We start from the raw sequence: 12,762 nt of genomic DNA on the forward strand, positions 1-12,762 counted from the left end.
TGGCATCATCGACTCACTGGATATGAGTTTGAGCAAACTCTGGGAAATAGTGAAGGACAGGGAAGCCTGGCGTGCTGTAGTCCATGGAATCGCAAAGAGCTGGACGTGACTGAGTGACTGAACAACAACAATCCCATTGTAATCGGGGGAGATCCGTACTTCAGTTCCAAATAAGATGTGACTGCAGAGTTTATGCAAAGGGTTTTGAGTTGCTTAAGAGAATTTGTAGGTCCTGTATGTAGCTGTAAATGCTCTGTCTCCTTCATCAAAGGGGGAGCTCACCAAAGGTGGAATTGAGCTTTCTAGTCAATCACGCATCAAGCACTAAGGAGGAGGTGCAGAAGTGCACAAGATCTATTGTAGAGGTGATGCACACAAATCCAGTGATTATCCAGATAAATTTCTGTGCGGAAGAGGTGCATGATGCTGTGAGAACAAATGATAAGGACAGCTTGATCTAATTGTATGGGGCAGTGGAGGAGGGCAGTCAGTGAAGGTTTCGTGGAGGAAGTGATATTTAAGCTGAAACTTGAAGGATGAATAGCATTTAGCCTAAGGAGGTGGCGGAGCCCTTCCCAGTGGAAGAAATAGAATATGCAAATGTCCTGAAGTGGGAAAAAATTTGGCTTGTTGGAGGAGTTGGGAGGGGGCTGGAACTCTAGTGAAACAGCCCTCCTGCGTCCTGTTCCAATTTCTTTCTTTCTTTTTTTTTTTTTTCCAACTTCTTTCTTCTGGCACCAGAAAAGTCTCTGAGTATACCAGGCCTTTTGGGACAAGGGAGAGAGTTCTGGCAGCACACGTGACCACAGAGTAAAAAAATCACCTGTCTGATGAGTCCTTAGATGGTTGGGCGGGAAAGCCTTGGGGGGTGGGGAGTCTGCTGTAGCTAGTAGCGGGGCTTGGACAGCAGCTGAGAGGGATAAAGAGAATGGAGAGGAGAGCTTCCTTGGTTCCCCTTCCAGTGGTTAAGAATCTGCCTGCCAATGCAGGGGACACAAGTTTGATCCCTGGTCCGGGAGGATCATGCCACGGAGCAGCTGAGCCTGAAAGCCGCAACTACTGAAGCCCATGCACCTACAGTCCGTGCTCCGCAATAAGAGAAGACACGGCAATCAGAAGCCTGCGCATTGCAACAGAGTAGCCCCACTCAGCAGAACTAGAGAAAGCCTCTATGCAGCAACAAAGACCCAGCACAGCCATAAACAAACAAACAAACAAAACCGTTCTTAAAAAGGAAAAGAATGGAGAGGACGATGATCTTGGGAATTCCAGCTTTGTTCTTTCTGGGAAAGGGTAGGAATCTTGTGCATAGATGGATGACTCAAGCCAGAGAGTGAGGGGTCCTCAGCCAGCCACTCACAGGGCCAAGAGTGTCACCGCAGAGTCCAGAGCTCAAGAACTCCAGTATTGTCCCATTCAAATCCGCCCCCCCCCAACCCGGGTCCTTTATTCATCCAACAAGTATTTCCTGAGCCCCCACTGTGACCGCAGCCCTCCATTGGGTCCAGGGATCAATCAAGCCTGGTCTTCCCAAGGAGGAAACAAACTTGGCTAGAAATAATTACCATATGGGGATCCAGTGATTTAAGACTTCTTGCTTCCACTGCAGGGGGCATGGGTTTGATGCCTGGTTGGGGAACTAACTGAGGCCAAATAAAAATTACCATATGAGAATATTAGTCTTCTTGTCTGTAAACTGGGGAGTCTATGTCAAAGTGTTGCTTTGGATAAAGGGCTCAGCACAGTGCTGGAACAATAGGGAGAATGTTCTGGGAAGGACAGGGGCCCCCAAAACGAGGATGGCTCTGGGTTGGGGCTGGTCAGGTCAGAGAGAAGATGTCAGAAATGGCCTCTTTGCACCTGCACCTACAGCAGCCACAGAGATCCTTAAGACGCTCTTTGAGATCCTACCTTCTCCCCACACTCCCTTTCTGTCCTCTCCTCTTCCTGGCCTTTTATCCCTCTGAACATAGGGTCTTTGCACATGTGATTTAAAATATATATTTAAAAACACTTTATTGTAATTTTTGACTGTGCTGGATCTTTGTTGCTGTGCGGCTACTCTGTACTTGCAGTGCATGGACTTATTGCAGTGGTTTTTCTTGTTGCTGAGTACTGACTCTAGGTGTTGGCTCGGTAATTGTGGCACTCAGGTTTAGTTGCTCTATGGCAGGTTGGATCTTCCTGGATCAGGGATGGTTCAAACCTGTGTCTCCTGCATTGGTAGCCGAATTCTTCACCACTGAGCTACCAGAAAGCCCCCATGTGTGACTTCTTTGACTGAAATGCTCCTCCCCAGTCTCTTTCCTAAGTCAGTTCCTCCTCACACTTCACATCTTACCTTAAGCGGCATTTCCTCAGGGAAGCTGTCCTGACCCCTGGCTTTTGTAGGTCCCGCCAAAGGAGTGCCCTGCTTTCCTTCACTCTCCTCCGTGTGTGACCAGATCTTCCTCAGTGTGATCTTGGGATTGAGGTCTCTCTCCCCCACTGGGCTGTAAGGAGGCAGGGCTTTATGCACTAGCGGCCCCTCAGCTGAGCTTCCCTGGTGGCTCAGATGGTAAAGAATCTGCCTGCAGTACAGGAGACCTGGGTTTGATCCCTGGGTCTGGAAGATCCCTTGGAGGGCCTGGCAATTCACTCCAGTATTCTTGCCTGGAGAATTCACCTCAATAGTACCTGGCTCTTATATTCCGCACCCAAAAAAGATCTGTTGAGCAAATGAATGGGCTGCAAAAAAAAAAAAAAAGACAATAATGGTTATTTATGAAGCGTTTACTATGTACCCAGCACTGAGCTAAATTCTTTAACCGCATCGTTAATCTCCCCAACAATCCTCTGAAGGAGGTGGTGTGATTATTCTCACTTTACAGAAAAGGAAAATGAAGTCGAGGGATGTTAAATGACTTGCTCAAGGTCACTCTGCTTGTTAGCGCAGGGGTGAGGGGCGGGATTCACATACAGGTCCTTCCCACCCACAAAGCAGCGAAAGACGCGGCGGTGAGTCCCGGCTGCGGTCCGCGCGGACGCACCCGAGCCTGCGGAGCGTCCCTAGGGAGGGAGTGGGCAGTTTCCCCCGGCTCCACTCCGAGCCGGTGCTGCAGCGCCCGCCCCCGGTCTCGGGGGCAGACTGGCGGCCGCCTCCGGGCCACGTGGTGCGCGCGGCGGGCGCGTCCGAGGAGCCCGCAGCGGCTCCGGGCTCAGAGCTCTCCCGGCTTGGAGAGCGGGCGGGAGCCGGGGGCTGGGCCGGTGCGGGCGGCGAGGCGGATGAGGAGGCGCGGGGGTAGCAGGGAGGCCGGGGCTTAGCGTCCGGCGGCGTCGGGGCCCCGGCCGCAGCCTCTTCCCTTGGCGCGTTGCTGGCACCTGGTCTCTGCGCCCAGGGCGCACGGCGGGCAGGGACGCAGCCCGGCCTCTTGGCCGCCATGGAGCCGGCCCCCTCCGGCGACCCCGAGCTGCAGCCCCAGCTCCTCGCCAACGCGTCGGACGCCTTCCCCAGCGCCTTCCCCAGCGCGGGTGCCAACGCGTCGGGGCCGCCAGGAGCACGGAGCGCCTCGTCCCTTGCCCTGGCTATCGCCATCACCGCGCTCTACTCGGCGGTGTGCGCCGTGGGGCTCCTGGGCAACGTGCTCGTCATGTTCGGGATCGTCCGGTGAGTCCGCTGCGGGTTGGAGCGCCCGGCAGGGCCCCAAGGGTGAGGGTGGGGACCGCGGACCTGGGACCCTGACCTCGGACTCCGCACACCCGGGGCCTCTGGGCTTCCTGAAGGGGGCGTCCGGGGGCCCAGCGGAAAGAGCGCTTCCATGGCGAGGGCGACCCTGGCGTGTGTGTGTGTGTGTGTGTGTGTGTGTGTGTGTTTGTGTGTGTGTGTGTGTGTGTGTGCGCGCGCGTGTTTAACTAACATTGGGTAATCTGTTGGCCTCCCCCTACTTCTGTGTCAGACTGTGTGGGACAGTTTGGTGACAGTTGTGTGTCTGTCACAGTTTGCGAGTGCGTGATTCTGTGTTTGTGACAGTACCGATGCATGTTTGGACCTCCTGGTGGTGGTGGGCAGAGATGCCCGAGGTGCACTGGGCCTCCGGCGAGACAGCGGTGTGTGGGCTGAGGATGCAGGTGGGGGCACAGGAGCGCTTGTGTGTCTGCATGGTGCTGACGGGCGCTTACCAAGTCACATTTGGGGACCATCTGTTGGGGCTCCAGTGTTGGTGTATGTGCTTGTCTCACACTATCTGTTGGTAATTCTCTCTGTCAGAGTGAGTGACAACGTGACTGTTCTTTAGTGGCTCTGGACACTTGTGTGTGCATCTGCTAAGGGGTCGCCATGGTTCCTGGGTACAGTGGGCCAGCCACTCGCTCTCTGCTTCCTTCCCTGGGGCCATCTGGTTCTGAGCTCTTTACGGGATTCCCAGGGGCTGCAGATCCTCCTCACAAATGTCCCCTGTCTCACCTTCTCTTCTCCAACACTTGTTTTTTTTTCTGGCAAAAGTGATGTGGTTGGGCTGGAGTGGAGTTTATGCTTTCATCTCAGAAAGTAAAGTTCTCTTTTATGTGTCTCTGTGGTGCAGGGACCTTCTCAGATAGTCTAAAGCATCATGGGCTTGCTTAGAAGCAGTCCTGGCCCAGCCCTGCCAATGCAGACACGGGCGAAAGGGCTTGAAAGGAAACTCCCATCCTGGTTAACTGGAAATGGGTCATCTGTGCTGGCTGACCAAGGGACAATCCTGAACCTCTCTGGGGCCTGGTGCCACCAGACCGGGCAGAAGGCAGGGGGCAGATTGTGGATTCAGAGGCTGGAGATGTGAACTGTGGTCTTGGCCCAATTGCTGATGCCTGTCACACTGGGGGCCCTTTCCTCTCACCCACCATCTGTCCCACCTGCCTCAGTTTCCCCGTCTAGGGGTAGAGACCCAGTCTCTGCAGCTGGGACCATGAGTTCCAGAATGGGAGATCTCTGTTGGACAGAGCACGGTACACTGGAGTGTTGTGTGGTGTGGGGGTGTTGTGGGAGCTTTGGCTTGGATGATTCCGGGGGAAGCTTTGCTCCCCTAGGAGGAGTGGAGGGCACAAGAATTTCCTGTTCTTTCAGTGACTCACCACCAGCTCCGGTGGGAAAATTCCCCCAAGCACAGGCAGGAGTGATCTTTGCTTTGTCAGTGGCTCTCCCCACTTTACCTTGGGAAGTAGTCCTGCAGACTCAAGTCAACCTGAGTGTCAATTCTATCCACGAACTGGCTCTGCCACTGGGGTAAACCGCTTGGCCTCTTTGAGCCTCAGTTTCTTCATCTATAGAATGCGGAAGTAATAGAGTCTTCTTTGACAGGGTTTTTGTGAGGTGGCACTCAGCATTATAAATGCAGCTGGCATGGTGTCTGGACCCAGTCAGTGTGAGGAGGAGGAGCAAGATTCTCAGAAGGAGAGTGAGGGGGTGCTTTTCCTAAGGTGGGCCTGGGAGTAGCTCTGATTCCAGGAGCCCAGGTTCCTGCACTCGCGCTCTCGGGGGCTGAGGGGGAGGTCTCAGTGCTCTGATCTGGGGAAAGCCAAGTGTCAGTGTGCTCACTTCCACCTCCAGTCTCTTTCCTGGGGCCTCTGGCTGGTCAGCTGATGAGTGAACCCTCTGCCCTGCTGAGCCAGGGGAGGGCCTCTCCCTTCTGAGGGTCCACTGAGGGCAGGCTCTGGGCTCCATGTGCTAGGGTGCTGCCCATCAACCTTCCCCAAATCACCCTGTGTCAAGTGCATTTTGCAAGCAGCATAGCGGGCCCCTTAGGTCCCTGTGTTGTGCAGGCATTTCCCGGGGCAGCCATCTATGTGATCACTGGGCCTGACTGATTGCATCCTCGCCTGCAGGCCAGTGGGATAGGCATTAGCATCTCCACCATTGTCACCTCCAGTGTACAGGTGAGGAAGCTGCAATTCAGAGGGAGGCAAGGAGGCTTGTTCCTCTAGGTCCAGAACTTTTTCCAGAGCTGCCTGGGGTAGGGGACAAAGAATTGCATAGAAAGAGGGGGCGGAATCCTATTCCTCCTCTTGTCCTAGGATTCTCAGAGAATGATGGAGACAAAAACACGGCGACTCTACACGTGTTATTCAGCACATGTGCTTTAGGCTGCCGTCCTTGGGGAGGGGAATGCAGGCCCTGGCACTTAGTCCTCCCCCACTGAAAGGGAGGCTAGGGACAGGGCAGCTGTCTGGGGCTCGACTCAAGAGCAGTGTGTGGACAGAGGGGATCCAGGATGAAGGAAACCTCCGGTGTATCCATGGTTCTCTGACCATGCAGAGCCCAGCCCCACCAGTAAGTGAGTCAGTTGATTGGCTGAATGAGTGAGTGGTTGAATGGATGAATTCTGCCCGTCAGTCCTGAGCTCAGCCTACTTGGAGAGCAGGGGAGGGTTTGCAAAAGCGATCCAGAGGGCCGTTGGGACAAAGAAGGAGGGAGGTGAGCGGCAGAGCTGGGGCTCTGAAGCCAGACACATCAATGTGCAAATCCAGAGTTCAAAGCCACTTACTTGCTGTCTATTTGGACTCGTGACTTCACCTTTCCGAAGCTCGTTTCTTCGCATATAAAGTGAAATAACAGCAGGACGTTTGGGGTGGTGGTGAGGATTAAAGGAGACATGTTGTGTCTGAGCCTTTTCTACGTGAAGGAATGAAAAGAATAAACTCATTCAATAAAAATCCATGCTAGATGCTGAGATGTGATGGTGGGGAAGAAAATCCACCATCCCTGCCCTCATGGAGCTTAGGTCTGGGAGAAATAGACATTCATCCACTAGTCATCCAACAGAGATAAGTTTGCAGCTGTGCTGAGGGCCATGGAAGAGTGAGCTGTGAGACCCAGGATCAGGGAGGGTCTCACCTGATCTGGAAATTCCAGGAAGGGCTCTGAGGAGCTGAAAGGTAAGGAGAGGGTAACTAAGTAAAAAGGTGAGGAACAAAGCTGACATACATGAGAGGCTGAAAAAAAAAAAAAGATCACAGGAATCTCAGAATCCCAGAGCACAAAGCACTCCTTGTTCCCCCATCCCATCTTCCAAGGATATGCTTGGGAAGCCCGTTCACCCTTCCGGATACACAAGAGGGGCCTCTGGGAATCGCATTCTTAGCCAACAGCCTGTGATTTCTGAGGCTTCCAGGAAGTGTGAGCAGGAGTTTGGGGATGTGTGGTCCCCAGGCAGATGCTCCCTCCCTCCCCTTGCTGGGTGAGTTCAGCCAGTGTGGGGACTTGGGGAGTTTTTACAGCAGATGCCCAACAAACCCTCCTTCCAGGTGGAGTCATGCCCTGAGCAGGGCTGGCATCTCAGAGTTCCCTTCCCAGCTAGGTGGAGTGGAGTGTGAAGGGCTTAAGGATCCCCGCATCTCTGATGACTCCGTCTTCAGAAGTCATCAGTGATGATGCCATCTTCCCTGTACGTGGCCCAGAACTTCCTGGTTTGCCTGCCCCGAATCCAGGGAGGAGAACGGAGTCAATGCTTCTCTGGTGTGGCCGCTCGTCCGCCTGCCCTGTCTGCTGCCTCCCCTCTCCCTGACCCTGGTTTGGGCGTGTTTACACCTTGCTGTGTCTCTCACCAGCCCCCACCCCCACCCCCCCAGGCCTCCCTGTCTCTTCATGACTCTGCCCCTTGAGCTCTTCCTGGGCTGGTGTCTCTTCTGACTCTTCTCCTTGTATCGGATGCCAGCTCTGCCACCTGCCCAGATCTTGGGCAGGCTGGATGGCTGCTCTGCCCCATGGTTTCTTCATTTATAAAATGTGGATCGTAGCCCCTGCCTAAGAGGCACCTTGTCCTAAAGATGACACGGTAGTGTTGGTAGAGCATTGTGTTTTGTCCCCCATCCCAGGGAGCTGCAGCATAGAGCAAGCAGGGAGCAGAGGTTGGGCCTGGCAGCCTGGTGTGGGGCGGGTCATGACAGGTGAGCGAGGCATTCTGGTTGTCCCCTCTGTCTACTGCCCAGGTGCCAGGGGTGGCTGGGATGAGTGCTCAGTGGGGGAGCCCTGAGCTCCTGTCTTGCTCTTGGAGACCCAGCGTGAACCTCTTGGCTTCTGGTCTCTCTCCCCTCTCTTGCCTGGACTGAGGTCTTGCAGACCCCGAGGCCCTTGGGCCAGGAGAGATCCCAGTGAGGTGAGACAGTGCAGTGGAGAAGGTCATACCAGGAGGTCAGGTGGTGCTGGTCTACCATCCCTGCTCTACCGTGTCTGGTGGCATGGCTTTGGGCAAACGGCTTAACTCCCCTGAGCCCCCTTTCTGCATCTGCAAAATTGCGGTGATCAGGATAGCTCTTGGGAGGACTACGTGAGATCATGCATGTAAAGGTCGCAGCACAGCACTGGGCACAGAGTAGGCCTTCAGCACGCACCAGATGCCGAGATTAACTGGCAGCCCAGTGGCTGTTCCGGGCAGGCAGAGCTGGTGGCCATGAGACTGCCTACACTTTCCACCTTGGGTCCTTTCCTGCTTCCTGCAACATCTACACATTTACTCATTCACAAGTATTTGCTGATACGGACCCTGCCGGGCCTGTCCAGCTGCAGCCCCCACGGCCCAGATGCTCAGCTGAAGCCGCATCATGGGCCCTGGCTTCTGACGCAGCCATGCGCCCTGGACCCCCTAGTAAGTTACAGCTCCAGGGACAATTGCAAATTTTCAGAGCTGACGGAGTCTGGAGGCACCCAGCCAGGGCAGGTGGTGTCTGTGCTGAGTCGTGATGCGGGCGGGAGCAGTGGGTTGGCTCCACAGAGAGGTGAGGATGGAGCCTTCCAGGCAGGGGGAACAGCACAAGCAAAGAAATCTTCAGATGATCAGAAGGCAGCACTGCAGAGGGCGGGGAAGTTCACTGTGGCTGAAGGAGGAGTGCTAGGGGGCAGGGCTGGCCGCCAGGGGCCAAAGCGGGAAAGGTCTTGCAAGCAGGTGTCCGCCTCAACAGGGTTGTCAGGCACACCTGCTGAGTGCTGAGCTGCAGCCAGGCCCTGGGGCTGGTGATGAACCACCAACTACAGTCTCTGCCTTCCAAAATTCCTGGGGAAGAGGGCTGCACATATTAGAAGAGCTCCATGAGCCAGCCCCCGGGAATTGGAGGGAGTCATTCTGGTGGGGGCTTTACTGGTGGCTCAGATGGTAAAGAATCCGCCTGCAATACTGGAGCTGTTAAGTCGCTCATTCATGTCTGACTGTTTGGACTGCAGCACGCCAGCTTCCCTGTCCTTCACCATCTCCCAGAGTTTGCTCAAACTCATGTCCATTGAATTGGTGATTCCATCCAACCATCTCATCCTCTGTCACCCCCTTCTCTTCCTGCCTTCAATTTTTCTCAGCATCAGAGTCTTTTCCAATGAGTCAACTCTTTGCATCAGGTGGCCAAGGAATTGGAGCTTCCGCTTCAGCATCAGTCCTTCCAATGAATCTTCAAAGTTAATTTCCTTTAGGATTGACTGGTTTGATCTCCTTGCCGTCCAAAGGACTCTCAAGAGTATTCTCTAGCACCACAGTTTGAAAGCATCAATTCTTCAGCACTCAGCTTTCTTTATGGTCCAACTCTCACATCCATACATGACTACTGGAAAGACCATAGCTTTGACTAGACAGACCTTTGTTGTCAAGGTGATGCCTCTGCTTTTTAATACACTGTCTAGGTTTGTCTTAGCTTTCCTTCCAAGAAGCTAGCATCTTCTACTTTCAAGGCTGCAGTCACCGTCCACAATGATTTTGGAGCCCCATTTTTTTCCCCCAATATTTGCCATGAAGTGATGGGACTGGAAGTCATGATCTCAGTTTTCTGAATGTTGAGTTTCAAGCCAGATTTTTCATTCTCCTCTTTCACCTCTCTGGGGTCAATCCCTAGGTCAGAAAGATACCCTGGAGTAGGAAATTGCAGTGCATTCTGGTTTTCTTGCCTGGAGAATTCCATGGACAGAGAAGCCTGGTGGGCTGCAGTCCAGAGTGGGTCGCAAAGAGTTGTACACAAGTGAGTGACTAACACTGTTACTACTATTCTGGGGGGAGAGGGGAGGGAGGACTTAAGAGAAGCCTGGATTCAGGCCCAGCATGGCTGTATGAGGGGCTAGAGGCTGTGCTGAGGCTCGAGTTGTGAGACTGGATGGGTTCTTGGGCCCACGGTAAGGCAGCCATGCTGGGAAATGAGGGAACTTTGAGTCACGGGCCATGGGGAAGAGGACTTTGGAGCAGTCTGTGCAGAATGGAATTCAAGAGGATGAATTTGGTGTAGGGGGACATGGGGCAGATTGGAAGGGGTTGGATCAGGGCAATGGAGAGCTGGATGACCTTGGGCAGGCCCCGGAAATCCTAGTCTTGGTTGTCCCTTTCAAACTGCAGTGTTGTGGGACCTGTAGAAGGCAGGAGGCTGGGCCGATGAGCCCTGGTGAGGCTGAGCAGGGAGGGCAGCTGCAGTCCTGCCCAGTGTCCCTGTGCCTCCTGGCCCTGCCCCGGGGCCTGGCTTCCCAGCCTGTTGGGTTTACTTTCTGGGGAGTGTGTGTAACTCACAGGCACACCAGGGAGAAGCCAGAGGAGTCACTCCCGCATTCCTGCCAAGGGCCAGAGGCTCCTCCGAGCCACGATGGGCCTGCAAGGGAGTGAGAGATGAGGACCAGAAGGCTCAGATGGAGCAGGTGCCTCTCACAGCCAGAAAGGGGCAAACCCAGATCTTCCTGGCTCCCAAACCCCTCCAGACCCACTCTACCACTGCTGTCTATGAGACACATGGGCAGTGGAGGCGAAGGCTGGGCCTGCCTAGTTAGAGAAGGGAGGACCAGGGCTGGGGAGGAAGGCAGATTGCTGTCTGCAAACTTCTCAGGCCTCTGCGTGAGGTAACAGCACTTGAGAGCCTGGATGTCAGAGCCAGACTGACCTGGGAATCGCATTTACTAAGAGAGGGACCTTGGGAGATACATGCATGACCTTTCTTGGCCTCAGTTTTCTCATCTGTAAAATGGGAGTATAAATAGACCCCTGTGAGACCCCTACCCTCACAGGGTGGTTATGAGAAGGTCATGAGGCTGGACGTGAAGGAATTCAGTACAGAACCAGGAACTTGGTAAGTATGCTATATACATTTTCCATGATTTTATCTATTGAGAAGAAGAGTGAGACTTGCATCTCATTCATTTGATTGACATTTCTCGAGCCCCAGAGGAACTAGAATTTTGGGGTGGATACTACAGGGAACCTATCAGCTCAATACTAAACATTTTCTTTTACAATAAACACAGTAACACATGTTGCTATAAGTAACACTAGTTATTTCAGAAAATACTGAGGCAATTAAGAAGAGACGAATGTTACCCGTGATCCTACCATAAAGAGAAATGCTTTGTCATTTTGATGTATTTGCTTCATATCTCTTTCTGTGTCTCTCACTGTGTGTGTGTTTTAATGACATTGGAGGCATACTGTATTGAAATAATGGTCACATCATATATAATATTTTGCTAGCAGCCTTCTCACATCGTTCAGTTCAGTCGCTCCGTCATGTCTGACTCTTTGCCACCTGCTGGACTGCAGCACGCCAGGCTTCCCTGTCCATCACCAACTCCCGGAGCTTACTCAAACTTATGTCCGTCGTTTCAGTGATGCCATCCAACCATCTCGTCTTCTGTTTTCCCCTTCTCCTCCTGCCTTCAATCTTTCCTAGCATCAGGGTCTTTTCCAATGAGTCAGTTCTTCGCATCAGGTGGCCAAAGTATTGGAGTTTCAGCATCAGTCCTTCCAATGAATATTCAGGACTGATTTCCTTTAGGATGGACTGGTTGGATCTCCTTGCAGTCCAAGGGACTCTCAAGAGTCTTCTCCAACACCACAGTTCGAAGCATCAGTTCTTCACTGCTCAGCTTTCTTTATAGTCCAACTCTCACATCTCTATATGACTACTGGAAAAACCATAGCTTTGACTAGAGAGACCTTTGTTGGCAAAGTAATATGTCTGCTTTTTAATATGCTGTCCAGGTTGGTCATAGCTTCTCTTCCAAGGAGCAAGCATCTTTTAATTTCATGGTTGTAGTCACTATCTGCAGTGATTTTGGAGCCCCTCCAAAAAACAAAGTCTCACTGTTTCTACTGTTTCCCCATCTATTTGCCATGAAGTGATGGGACCGGATGCCATGATCTTAGTTTTCTGAATGTTGAGTTTTAAGCCAACTTTTTCGCTCTCCTCTTTCACTTTCATCAAGAGGCTCTTTAATTCTTCTTCACTTCTTACCTTAAGGGTGGTGTCATCTGCATATCTGAGGTTATTGATATTTCTCCCGGCAATCTTGATTCCAGTTTGTGCTTCATCCAGCCCAGCGTTTCGCATGATGTTCTCTGCATATAAGTTAAATAAACAGGGTGACAGCCTTGACATACTCCTTTCCTGATTTGGAACCAGTCTGTTGTTCCATGTCCAGTTCTAACTGTTGCTTCCTGACCTGCATACAGGTTTCTCAGGAGGCAGGTCAGGTGGTCCGGTGTTCCCATCTCTTGAAGAATTTTCCACAGTTTGTTGTGATCCACACAGTCAAAGGCTTTGGTATAGTCAATAATGTAGAAGTAGATGTTTTTCTGGAACTTTCTTGCTCTTTCTATGATTCAGTGGATGTTGGCAATTTGATCTCTGGTTCCTCTGCCTTTCCTAAATCCAGCTTGAACATCTGGAAGTTCTCGGTTCACATACTGTTGAAGCCTGGCTTGGAGAATTTTGAGCATTATTTTGCTAGGGTGTGAGGTGAGTGCAATTGTGCAGTAGTTTGAATGTTCTTTGGCATCGCCTTTCTTTGGGATTGGAATG

At 52.6% G+C, this 12,762-nt stretch overlaps 1 protein-coding gene across 1 annotated transcript in view; it reads left to right on the forward strand.

The window, feature by feature from the left end:
- Nucleotides 3,172-12,762, forward strand: part of OPRD1 (opioid receptor delta 1) — a 42,902-nt gene continuing 33,311 nt past the window's right edge. Inside the window, exon 1 of the mRNA XM_018057063.1 lies at nt 3,172-3,646. Within this exon, the coding sequence (XP_017912552.1) occupies nt 3,420-3,646 (227 nt within the window). The 5' untranslated portion in view covers nt 3,172-3,419. The remainder of the gene's footprint in view (nt 3,647-12,762) is intronic.

This window comes from Capra hircus, chromosome 2, assembly GCF_001704415.2.
Source record: "Capra hircus breed San Clemente chromosome 2, ASM170441v1, whole genome shotgun sequence".
NCBI lineage: Eukaryota > Metazoa > Chordata > Mammalia > Artiodactyla > Bovidae > Capra > Capra hircus.